This window comes from Sorghum bicolor, chromosome 5, assembly GCF_000003195.3.
Source record: "Sorghum bicolor cultivar BTx623 chromosome 5, Sorghum_bicolor_NCBIv3, whole genome shotgun sequence".
NCBI classification, from domain to species: domain Eukaryota; kingdom Viridiplantae; phylum Streptophyta; class Magnoliopsida; order Poales; family Poaceae; genus Sorghum; species Sorghum bicolor.
Genome location: NC_012874.2, coordinates 7,969,757 through 7,983,100, shown reverse-complemented (window position 1 = coordinate 7,983,100; position 13,344 = coordinate 7,969,757). Strand labels below are relative to the sequence as shown.

Below are 13,344 nucleotides of genomic sequence, written 5' to 3'. Positions count from 1 at the left end.
CGACCTGGCGGCGTGCTACTGGTCCCATCAGTGCCAGCCTGCCGCTGAGTTTGATGGTGCCACGGTCGTTGTCACCGTCCACCGGCCGCTTGCCACTTGGAGACGACGCTAGGGTTTAGGAATCGCTACTGTCTCTGGTCCCGTCGATGCCACGGTCGCCAGCAGCCGGGCGTCCGGCACTCGGAGACGGTGCTAAGGTTGGGAAATCGGCGCTGCTCGCGCTATCGGGAGTAGTATGTGACTCATCCACGTCTGTGAGATCGTGGCTGCACATGTGGGACAAGCACTGCCAGGACATTGCGAGGCCTCCGCCATTAGGATGTCGTGTCGGCTCCACTGCCGGGAAGGTGGCCTTAGGGCGTGCGCGGGCGGCAGCAGGCGGTGCGCATTGTGCAAGGCGGTCGTAGGTGGCAGCGGCACGCTGACAAATGTCGGTGAGGGCGACGATGGGGCGTGCTCCTAGTTTCTTTCCTTCATTTTTGCAAGCAAGGGGCGCCGATCTGTGGGATCGGTGGATCACACGAGGCAGACAAGTCAGGTTCCTTTTGGAAAACCTGGTAATGATGACAGGAACGGTTTCCTTTTATTTCTTTCATTTTAATATCGCAAATGACGCCCACGCATGTTGGACAGAGAGGATACGGGAATGCAGCAGGTAAAACCAGTGGCGGAGGGTGGACCGAGATTAAGGAGGGGGAAATTGAAAAAACTACTGCTGCTCCTAGCTATTGAAGCTTTTCAGATATGACTATAGCTATAGTTTATAAGCATCTATGAGATTACAGTCTACCGAAGCTAGGATTAATAACTACCAAAGCACAGAGGAAGGGGGCAGAGGCCTAGTTTCGCCTCCATGAGCCTCCGCCCCCTGGGTAAAACTATAGATCCACGTTAGAATGTTGCACAAAAAATTGTCTACATTTTGTTTTTTTTAGTTATGAGAGAATCAGTGTGCCCCCTCAATCTAAAGAATCACCCTTTGGTTACAAGGTTCAGATTGTGTTAAAATCTATCAAATACCTAATCAGTAATAACTAGTTTTCAATCAATTGATCTCAAGAGGATATTTACTTGACATCCAAAGCTCATATGACAATGTTGTAAAAAAACTCATATGACAATCTTCTCTTGCACAAAAATGAAAACCATATGGTAGATGTGTTTTGCACTTAAAGTTATGGAAAATGGAGATGAGGAAAGCTATGTAACTATTTATGTTTTCTCCTTTTTATGAATTTTGGCTATTTTTATGGCTAAGTGTCCAAAGTATAAACTAATATTAGCGATAATGCGATAATGTCCAACTAACTGTGTATCAAATTAAAATAAGACCTCAATACAAATTTCCATCTGTTGCTAAGGACAAAAATATTTGGTCATATGGCTTTTACTTTGTACCTAGCGGTAGCAAAGTATCTAGGTGTATTAAAAAAACATGTACCTAGAAAAGTCGATATGACTTATAATTTTGAATGAAAGTTAGTTTCTTTTTTATAATGTTTTTCACTCTCTTTCATTGAGTTACAGATATTGTATAGCAATATATGAATTTGTATTTACAATATATCTTTCTTTTAGAATGACTATGTTCCAAACAAAACCAAGGTAAGAAAACTCCACTTTCACAACTTGTTACTTGTTAGTTTGTTGTTGTATAACATTATGTACCATTCTAAATTGATATTGTTTTGTGTAAACAAGACAAAAAAAAATATTAATTCAAAGCATATATAGCATTTTCCTGCTAAAAGCAATAAAAACTATGAGAGATTTACTTGTATGTCCCTCAAAAAATGCCTCTTCCTTGTATGACCTTTTTTTGAACTTCCTTCTATGGCCCTCAAACAAACTTTCTTTCCTTCTATGTTCTCAAACAAACTTCCTTCTATTTGTTAGAAACATAAATAATAAACCTCCAAATAATTTGCAATCTCAAAGACAAAGCCTTACCATGACAGAGCATTTGTCCTTAGTGGTAGAAGCAAATATCCACCATGGACAGTTGTTGTCTCTCCTTGAACAATATGCCCTGAACCTATTTGGTGTACTCTTTGCAGTATCGAACTCAAACTGATTTTTGATTGCATGCTGAGAAAGTGCCAATTTGAATGTATACATATTAGCATAAGTGGAGCTTACTACCATTGGTGGATCATCTCGATCATGTAATACATTTGGGGCATAGTTTTGCTCATTGCATGGTATATCTTTCTCATCCTCTGACTCATCTCCACCTTCAGAATCATTCTCATTATCATCAACAACATAGGATGGGTCTTTTTGAATAGGGCTATGAACCACTTGTAGAGCATTGGGGGCTACAATATCACAGTACATAGTTGTTTCCTCGTCAACACCTACATGTTCATTGTGTAGTTTAGGATTCGTAAGGTATTCATCCTCATATGCATGCTCATTTTCTAGGTTGTCATTGTCTATGTTGTCCTTAGGTTGGGTACCGACACCAAAATCCCACTCTGTGACAGGCTCATATGGATCAGAATAACCTCACAACAAAACATGATGACAACCTTTCTCTTGAAATGTTTATCAAACATAGCCATCAACTCTTGGTCGGTTTTTACTTGTGGGAAAGATTTTAGACCGTCATCATAATATTGAAAATGAGCTACTTCCAAATAACCAGGCGGGTACTTTTATACCATTGACTCAACAAAGTCCTCATAATTTATTTTGTATGAATCAAAAACCATGTCAAAGCTAAAACATTTCATATCTTGTCTACACTTTCCCAACAATTTAATTTTTAGCTTGAAACTAGAATTAGGATCCATGCTGTTTTCAAAATAAAAATCATGGTTTAGGACTTAGTAAACCTATAACTACTTCTAGGAGTAAAAAAAATGCAAACTCACTCTTGTAGCCAGTCGCCGTCTGAGTCGGCTGGACCAGTCCGTCCTCCACTAGCTAGCTGCGGGAGGGGCAAGTCACGCTGGGAGGTGCTCGCTGAAGTTCGTGGACGTGTCAGGCCTGCCTGAAGGGGAGGCCGCCTCCTTCCGAGACGCGCTGGCCACCCTCGATGTAGGTGGCGGCCGCACCGGCCTTGCCGTGGCCAGGGCAGCCTACTGCCGCGCGAACCACTCCTGGGCGGGCGTGCTCGACGCCTCGCGCAGCGGATCCTCCACCACAGCAGCCTAGGGTTGGGGTCGATCTGGGCGTTGGGGCTGGAGGATGCCCCTACGGAGCTAGGGCAGCGGGGGAGGCGGCGCTCTGGTGGGCTACCGCGGCAGGGGTGGCCGCGCTTTGGCCGCCGGCGCCCTCCCACATCACTTCGGTGCCCTGCGCTGGGAGCCGCTGTTCTTTTTTTTTTTTTTTTGAATTGGCTGTGGTGGGACATGTAGAATGGATATTAAAAAAAATTAGATTGTTCAAAGACACTCTGTTTTTTGTCAAATTTGCTGGCGGACACTACGTTTAATCAAACATTATTATAAAATAGATATAAAATCATATAAGTGCTAAAAAATTGTACTATACATGATGAGAACTATAGTGTAAAAATATTTGTTTGCACTGAAATGACCATTTTGCCCCTCTTCATAAATAGACAAAGATAATCATGGTTAATTATTAGTTAATATATTAGTAAGATACTAAAAATACTAAACAATATTTTTACACTATAGTTCTCATCATGTAGAGTGTAAAAACATTTATAGTATAATTTTCTAGCACTTATATGATTTTATATCTATATTATAATAATGTTTGATTAGACGTAGTGTCCACCAGCAAATTTGATAAGAAACGGAGTGTCTTTGAGCAATCTAATTTTTTCTAGTGTCCGCTGGCAATTGGCCACCATTCTGCATGTCCTACAACCAATTCTCTCTTTCTTTTTCGATACGAGTCTCTATGCGGCGCTCGAGGACCAGGGCCTTGTTTAGTTGAATTTTTTTTTTTGCAAAATTTTCTAGATTCCCTATCATATCGAATCTTACGGATCTTACGGTACATGCATAGAGCATTAAATAAAGATAAAAGATAACTAATTATACAATTTAGCTGTAATTTACGAGATGAATCTTTTGAGCCTAATTAGTCTATAATCTGAAAATATTTACCAAATACAAACAAAAGTGCTATATTGTGCGTTTTGCCAAATTTTTTGGAAGTAAACAAGACCTAGACACACAGAAGGGTAGTGTTGTCTTTTCACGTGTCAACTAAGTGCCAGACTAACAAAGTACCCTAACGAACTTGACATAAGGTCATTGAAGGAAATAAAAGTTTGTTTAAGGATCATAAAAGAAAGTTTAAAAAAAAGCCATATAAGGAAAAACATTTTTTTGAGGAACATACAAGTAAATCTCTCAAAAACTATTAGGTGTCGCACTATCTCCTACAATCTCCTACAACTAAAAAACAAAACGTAGACACTTTTTGGTGCGACATTCTAACATGGGCCTAGTCCTGCCTCCTGCGTTCTCGTGGCCACTCTACATCGTGCATGACATCCCTTGCGATATTCAATTCAAATCAAGAATCGATGTCAGGTTCCAGTTTTTATACGATTGCCATATGAAGCCTTTCCGCAAAAAGCCGCCCGACCACGGTGAAACAAAAAATAATAATAATAAAATATGCCCCAAATCAGGGACGGATGACCAACGTGGCCATGCATGAAAGAAATTGTCCAAAAAATACTCAACTTTCCATCTCTTCCGCTCCATTTCCTTGGGAAAAATGGTCAACCATCGTGCAACTAATCAGGAGACCATCCCACCGATCCCGCGTGCACAGTTGGCGGAAGCCCCTCGCGCGGTCACAATCTCTCCTCAATCATGCACAGACATCGCGTTCCTTAGGCAAAAGCAGAAATTCCTCTCGATCATGCACCGCCGCAGCGAAACATCTTCCTTTCCTGCCGTCCTCACACTGATCAACTAGCCGGCCCGACGCCCTCCCTCTCGGTGCTTGGAGAGATCGAGCCGAGCATACCGGCTTCCCCTGAAGGCTTGAGACGGACACAGTTGACTGCTTCTTGGTCATTGATTGTCGCCAGCATCTGCGCCCTTGGCATCGGTGTGGCCTTGCAAGATTGGATCTTTTTGTTTTCATCCCAATCATCGCCATGGCGGCCTCCTCCCCCTGAACGATGAACGCATCTGCTTCGTCATTGATGGTCAGCTTCTGATCCTTCACCTATCTCTATCCCCTATTATTTGTTCCATCATCTGTTCCACTTTCCACGATTGATTCAGTACTGGTGTTGCAAACTTATTTCGATTCTCAAAAAGCGAACAACCTGATCGGTTTGGTAAGCATCTTTTTCTATTCCAGGCTATCGAAGCTCTCATTAAGCTTTTTGATTCAGTTTGTGCCAAAGGTACGTTCTTGGCAAATGCGAGCTGGCACCATGAAGCAAATTATAGCTATTGGAGTCCAGTAGATAATATCTTGTGTGATCTCCTTGTTCTTAAATAGTGTAATTTAAGAAAAAGCTTATTCATGTTTGTTCTCTTCGACCTTTTTTAGATACAAGACGCAGATTATTGATATCATAATTGGTTGTGGCATTGAGGTGTGTAAATTTATGCTTTTCTCTTTTCTGTCGGTGTTTAAACTCTCCTCTGAATTCATGCCATCCATTGACTCCAGGTGAGAAACACCTCCTGTTGTTTAATTGTTTTTTTTTGCTCTTGCTTTCAGTATGAATAGTCAAAACAATAACCTGGTTCAGTAGTAATAAGGAATCAAGCTATTGCAACACTTCTTGTCAAAAAAATGCAGCACTTCTAGAGTTGCTACGGGTTTTTAAAATTCTCACTTGCTGCATTAGGAGACGAAATTCTTGGTTTCAGTTAGCAGAGTGACACTTATCACTGTTATCTATAAGGCAAATCTAACAACATAGTACAGATTGTGGACATCAGTTTTTTTTTAGAAAGTGGACATTATGGGCGGCTGAGCGGGCACCTACCGGTGGGCGCGGCCAGCGTCATGGCCAGCTCTGGGCAGGCGCGGCCGGCATCAGCGCTGCGAGCTACGGGCGGTTGCGACGGCACTGCCCGGCGCTGCCATTACCTATGGGTGGGCGACGATGTGGAGGCGGCGGCGGGGGGGGGGGGGGGGTGATCAAGGCTGAATCACAGGAAGGTTTCCTTTTAGTGCTGTTAGCTTGGTTGGCTAATCCCACACGATTGAGGAGTTGCCTCTAGGAGGGGGCTGAAATCACTTGGAGTTTCCTTTTGAATATCGCAACGGCTGGAAATATTGATCACGAAAAAAGTGGAAACAAATAGCACCTTGGCTCTTTCCTTTTGAATATAGCAAAGGACGCTGTAGGTGGGCGACGACGTTGTAGGCTCACAAAATCACCGTCGTTTGCAATAACAAATACCTATGATTTAACTATTTCTATATATTGCTGATCACGAATCTTGCTACAGGTACTTAAGTGGATTTCTCATTCTACAATATATGTCTACATGGAATAGACCAAAAGCCACACATATTTATACAGTGAGTATAACACTTTGTCTAAGTTTTTGTAAAAGTTTTTTAACAAAATATAGTATTACCCATGCGACACACACTAATATTTACATATATATACTCGAATGTGTGACACGATGGTACGAAGATGCGGCGGAATTTATTTGTGGATTTACTGGCACACGAAAGAAATGGATATCGGAGATATCTTCCGGTCGATATTAAACATTATCTTAGCCGTATCACGGAAAGGTCTATAATGTAGAGTTTGTGAGCCTACAACGTCGTGCTCTTCGTGACTGTGTTTGATTTCACAAACATTGCGATCCTACAATGTCATTTTCAAGTTGTTATTTAAGTAGGAGATTCTAATATTATTATCTTGTTATGCGATCTATGTATTTTAAATAAAAAATATTAGCTATCCCGTAGCAACGCACGGGCACGCTACCTAGTGTTATATTATGTATAGAAGAGAAAATCTATTGGATACAGATCAACACATAACCTAGAATTCATTATTTTTTTTGCTTGGCAAATACTTGAGTTCACAAATTTTATATGTCCGTATATATATTGACGTTATATATTCTATTTTAGGGCCTAGGCGAGGCAGGTATAAACACATACTATTTTGGCACAAATTTAAAATTTTAGAAGTGCACTATGGGACGGAGGTAGTACCTAGATAGAATAAATTACATAGCAAATCAAAATTACTATTTTATTTTGAATGCTAGAGAGAAATATGCTTGTCCACTAGATAGTAGATACATAGTTTTACGCTACGAATCGGCAGCGGCAGTGGCGGGCTGGCGGCGGCCGGCGCATACGAGACGATCTATTTCGTGGCTAGCTCAATTAGGTAGATCTTTGATTTGTACGTTGCCGATCGGATCTATTTGCCTGTGTCTGTCCCTATTTTATCAATCATGTACATGCCATCGTGGGCTCTCTTGGATGTGAGTTTTGCGCTTGACTACAGGTGATGCCGGCGGCATGGTGGCACGAGATAGTGAATGCACCAACCTATCCAAATCTCCCCATGAGTGAAGGTTTTTTTTGAGCAAAAAATGTATTTTTTAACTAGGCTAAATTAATATCCGATTCATTCTTGTCGATCTGATCATAATATAGGTGTTGCGGGCAATGTCAATTTTCTGATGCAGATTAAATCTGAGAAAGGGCAAAACCTGTTCTTTTTTTCATCACCGGGCAGTTCGATGTTTACAAGGCTGGCATCTCTCCGACGGCACCAACTTGCCACCGGCAAAGCAGGTAAATGAATCAGATCTGCCACAGCTAGCGTACATGTCCAAAAATTAACAATATGCATCTAATCTCCATTCAGTTACGTCATTGGATCATGAGAGTAATTCTGTGTGATTTTGTATTCTTTATGAACCAGGTAGCAGATTGCATCTCGTCGAGTAAGCTACGTTTGCGCATCACCTGCATCGTCGGTCGGTCCACGTGTCCATAGTTGATCGCTGCAATGATCACGAAGCATTCGGTGCATCAGCGACCAAATCCAAGCTGAGAGATAAAATACTAGTAGTAAATAATATGCTCGCAATAATGTATGCCAAGAAAAGGTATCTACATATACAAGGATACTTCCATGTATCTATGTATACATATACTCATTTGTCAAAAAAAGTATGTGTATATACTCATCTCTACTATAATTGAAATCTTCTCCACACAAATCCCACCTACAAGATCAACGACTTACAACACATGTCATACAAATTAGACGGCCCAGATTAAAAGTATGATCACGACCTTACATCTCTACTCTCCGCCCTACTCTCCGTCCTCAGCCTCGCGCGTCATCTCCGTAACTCCGTATATGTATCGCAGCTCCGTATCGCAGAAAACCGACCCCGACCGTGGAGGACCGCGTCGGGCTGCCCTCCATCGGCGGGGCGGCGATGGAGGTGGGCGACCTGCACAAGCTGATGTACCGGTTGGTCGGCTGCCGCGCCGCCAGCGCCCGCCGTAGGAGCGCGTCGCCGCCACCGCCCACCTCCTGCTCCTCCTCGCTCCCCACCGCGCCCTGCCCCAGCGTCCCGTCGCACGGCGCCGCCCGCAGCAGCGGCGCCCCGCCGAGGTCCGTCGTCGTCGGCCCGGCGCCGGCGGCCGCCGCGCCGCAGTACAGGAGGCAAGCCACGACGAGGGCCACGAGCGCCGCGGTGCCGAGGCGACGACGACCCATGGATCGCATGCACGACGAACGCGCAAAGGCGCCGATCGATGTGTGTTTGATGTTTCTTGCTGCTGCGTTTCCAAGGAAAATCTAGGGTTGCTGGAGTGCGTGTAGCCGGAAGGAATGGCACACCACCACCGCGCTTGGCGACCTTGGTTTTTCTAAGTATAGCTCTAAGCAGAACTTTTTTTTTCTCTGCAACATCCAAACTTAATTCAATGGGAACATCTTTGTCTCTATCAACCTATATGATTATTGCCCCACATCTATCATAGACAGACAACTCTATTATTTTACTTCGTAATGGTTTATACATTCTGGAGATGTTGGGAATGGAGTGGGGAGAAGAGCTTTACATGTGTTTGCCAAACAATAACGCGAAATGAGGGTATTCAAATCAGAATGGAGATGTAGTGAGGACACTGGACTATATTTGGGGGAAAGTTGTGGCAATTGGCAAGGTCTTTGGAATGAAGTTTTACTTCTGTTTGAAATCCTTACAAAAAACAAATGCAAATCCTGTTATGTTTCAAGACCACGGTTTGTATCACTAAATCGATTTTAACTCTGTATTTGGTGAAGTGTAAGTTTGAGGTAGCGAAATCTGTAAAAAATTTTATTGTACTTGAGTGAGTTTTGCTGTATATTTGTACCTTATAACTTTTCTACATAGCATTTGTTAAAACCAAATATATGTTCCCAAATGAAGTACCGTAATTTTTATATAGACTTTTTTTTGTTAGTGGGGTAGGTTTGTTTTTTAGTTTTATGATTTATTTTAGTTTTGTAATTTTTTTTCTAAATGTAATCGTAGCGTTAGCACGGGTAATATACTATTACTTCTAATAGAAAAAAGTATGAATGCAGTATGATCTTTTAATCTAAATAGACCTAGCCGTAACTATGAATACGTACTATTAACATACAAACATGCCTCAGATAACAAACCCAGCGTCAAATCTGATCCGATCCGGTTTTCACGGTAATTATTTAGTATTCAGTTTTTTTTATGTATATATGTCAACAAGCCATTTAAACGGGTCACGTTTCTCAACCCGTTAGCCACCTTCTGACTCGCCGGAGCCTTAATAGTGTGTATACTCTCGGTGGGAGTAACTACTCCCGAGAGTATAGAAAATATACCTATATGTAAATACATATAAAAAACCATAAATTTATAATAAAAGATAAAATGTTTTATAATTTGATGAAATGGAGCGAGTACTGTACATTTTAGTAAACGTCGATGAAATTTACACAGGCCTTGTTTAGATCTGGCGAAAACCGAAAAGATTTCGGCCTTGGGCCACTTTTCCGTTTTTCGGAACTAAACGGGCCTGGGCCAAAATTTCACTTTTCGGGCCGCACTGTTCACCCGAAAATACTGTGGTCACCGGCTCCTATATAAGCGTGGACCGGCCGTTTTTCTCGCGTCTCGGCTGAACCCTAGCTCTTCTCCCCTCCGCCGCCGCTCTCCCTATCGCGACCCGGCTCAAACCCTAGCTCTTCTCCTCATCTTGCCGCCGCCACTCAACCTCTCCCTCTCTTCCCCGGCCGTTCAGCCGCGCCATTAGACCTTCCTCCTCCAGATCCACCGGCTGTAGGTGCAGATCCGCCGCAAACGCGTGCAGATCCGGTGCTCTTGGTCGCACAGCAGGCGCCATGGACGGCTTCAACGGCGACGGCTACCACGGCGACGCCTTCAACGCCGACGAGTTCTTCGGCCACGACAACACCTACGCCGGCGACTACGTCGAGGACCGCACCGCCCGCGACTTCCTCTCCGAAGCGCCGTCGTTCCGAGCTCCTTCGTCCTCGCGCCAGCGCTCCGCTCCAGCGCCAACCCCGACCCCAAGCCACCTTGGGTTCTCCAACCTCGACCTCAACGCCGGCGAAGGGTGGCCCAGCCTGGACGCATATGGGGACACGTTCAGATTCGGTCCTGAAGAAGGCGGAGCCGACATCACATCCGCTCCTCCGCCCGTTCGCGTGCCGGCCCCCAACACCGGTGCTGCACCTGCCTTCCGCGCGGCTCGCGGCGGGACAACGGCACTTCGAGGGCCCGGACGACGTCGTCTCGGGTCCACGGATCCAGATGGCCCTGTTCGTATGGGTCCTCCAAGCGCCCCGCGTGCTCGAGCTGGAAGACAACGTCGCTTCCGGCAGTCGCCTCCGTCGGACACGTTGGAGGACAGCGACGACATCCCAAACCCTAGAATCCCGGTAACTGTCCACTATCCCTTTCTAAGCTTATTTACATTCCGTTGATGCATGTCTATTACAAACTTTCGCTACACTTAGCTGTGCTCCAATGTCTTACGTGTACTATGTGTTCCCGCTGTGCGAATTTTTTTACATATGTCTATTTCAGCACGAAACTAGCAGGGCCAACTGGACTTCTGAAAACACACACATTTTCTGTGATATTTATTGCATGCAACTAGATTTAGGCCAGTGTGTTAGGGGTAGCATGAGCAAATGGGGATGGAAGGATGTTGCTTTAAGGTACTACGCAGCAACGGGATTAGTTCATGACAATGAGCAATTCAGTAGTAGGGTCAGGCAGTTGAGGGCCATGTGGCATTTCATTAATGACCTGCGAACCAAATTCACGGGTCTCGGACGCAGAAACGATGGCTCCATTCTTGCACCAGATTCATGGTGGGAGGACAAGTGTGGGGTAAGTGCCTCTGCTCTTCCATTTACCTACAGTCCATGCAGTAACTACAATTGCAACAGTTATGCTGATTGGTACAATGCAGAAACATCCGGAGTGGAAGAAGCTCAAGGATGGGTGGCGTAGCAGTCGACGGAACAACATCGTACGCTACGGGACAACGCAACCGCACGGAGGTTGTCCTCAGCGACGACGATGACGACGAGGAAGAGGAGCAGTTCACCCCTGTCAGCCTCAGTAGCAAGAGGAGCAACAGCTCACGCAGCACAGCCACTAGCCCCAACAAGAAGTCCAAGAAGCAAAGCGCTGTACGGGCTATGCAGCGAGACATTAGCAAGGTGAGCACTATCATGGAGTCTAAACATGAAACTATGAAGGGACTGTTGGCTGCCATTGACAAGGATGAGCAGCACCAAACGGACAAGATCAAGCTAGTGCAGCAGCTCGCACGAGAAGCTGGCGCATCGGAGACCAACCCAAGACTGTGGCTTGGTGTCATGAGGATCGTCCTAGTGCCGAACCTCATGGACTTCTTCATCAACTCCACCCCAGAAGGCAGATTGGCCGTCATCGAGCACTATGCCTCGGTCGGCAACTAGTCCTCCTCATGCATGCATATATGTCGTGCAGCATTAGAGTAGTCATGTGTTGTGTTTTCATTAATGTCTGTTGTGTAGCACTTGTAGTGAGTCCGAGGGATGCAGTATGGTATTGTATCAGGTTTGTTGAACCTTTATTTCATCAATGATATCTGAATCTTATTTTCACTTGGCCTGCCGATTACTGATTAACAGTTGGAAATACTTTTTTGGGGTGCGCTGCATGAAGTCATTTGTACGCCTCAATTTGAACTCATTTGTTTGTTGTTGTTGTTCACATGAACAGACACCGGGAAGGCACGAGGATGTCGGAGAGATTGGCAATACCCATGGCAGTCAGGAGTCTCGACGTGCTAGGTTGTTGATGTTAGACGACGATGACGATGAAGTTTCTGTTCTCATGACCGGTACGTACATGTATGCCACACATTTAGAGAAGTACTGCAATAGGGGTCCTTATAGGGTTCCACCTTTGACTGGGTTGGAATGGGTACAACGGAAGCTTGCGAACGCTAATTCTTGCTACAACATGTCTAGGATGACCCCAGATATGTTCTATAGGCTACATTCCTTACTGACAGATAGATATGGTCTCAAATCGAACCCAAAAACTACCTCTATTGAAGCCCTAGGAATGTTCCTGTGGATGGTAGGTGCACCACAATCTGTTAGGCAAGCTGAGGATAGATTTGAGAGATCACTAGCAACTGTTCACAACCTTTTCCATAGAGTATTGAAGTGTGTCATTAAGCTTGGTGATGACATCATTGCCCCCCGGGACCCACTATTTAGAACAATGCATGATAGGCTGCAGAACCGTAGGTTTTTTCCATTCTTCAACGGATGTATAGGGGCTATAGATGGCACTCACGTTCCTATGGTTGTGCCATCGGACAAGTTCATTCAGCACCTGTGTAGGAAGGGCAAAACAACACAGAATGTGCTAGCTGCATGTGACTTTGACATGGTCTTCACATTTGTCCTGGCTGGGTGGCCAGGATCAGTGCATGACATGAGAGTCTTCGATGATGCTTTGACAACGTACAAGGATGTGTTTCCTCATCCCCCAACAGGTATACAACTAGTTCACAGTTCAATATTTTTGTCTAATTCAAACCATTGACGCTTACAGGAACTTGGTGGTGCTCTAGGGAAATACTATCTGGTGGACTCGGGCTATCCAAACCGACCCGGATACCTTGCACCATACAGGGGAAGCAAGTACCATCTGCAAGACTTTCAAAACGGCACAGAACCTCGAGGTAGAAAAGAGGTATTCAACTATGCCCACTCGTCTCTAAGAAATGTGATTGAAAGGGCCTTTGGCGTAATGAAGATGAAGTGGCGTATGTTGTTGAGTGTTCCTAGCTATCCACCGGAAACCCAAACACACATTATAG

At 44.5% G+C, this 13,344-nt stretch overlaps 1 protein-coding gene and 1 long non-coding RNA gene across 2 annotated transcripts; one reads left to right on the top strand and one right to left on the bottom strand.

Moving 5' to 3' along the window:
• On the top strand, positions 4,797–6,839 carry LOC110435788. The gene is made up of 5 exons (XR_002453641.1): positions 4,797–5,146; positions 5,305–5,350; positions 5,500–5,545; positions 6,414–6,486; positions 6,608–6,839. It is a non-coding gene; the product is annotated as an uncharacterized LOC110435788 (long non-coding RNA).
• LOC110435787 lies at positions 7,604–9,325 on the bottom strand. Its single transcript, XM_021461832.1, has one exon. It carries the CDS (start codon positions 8,684–8,686, stop codon positions 8,279–8,281), a length of 408 nt encoding a protein of 135 aa, XP_021317507.1. The 5' UTR covers positions 8,687–9,325; the 3' UTR covers positions 7,604–8,278.

What these genes read in the sequence shown, in the direction of transcription:
- LOC110435787 (XM_021461832.1), bottom strand. Translation starts at nt 8,686, where the DNA reads ATGCGATCCATGGGTCGTCGTCGCCTCGGCACCGCGGCGCTCGTGGCC.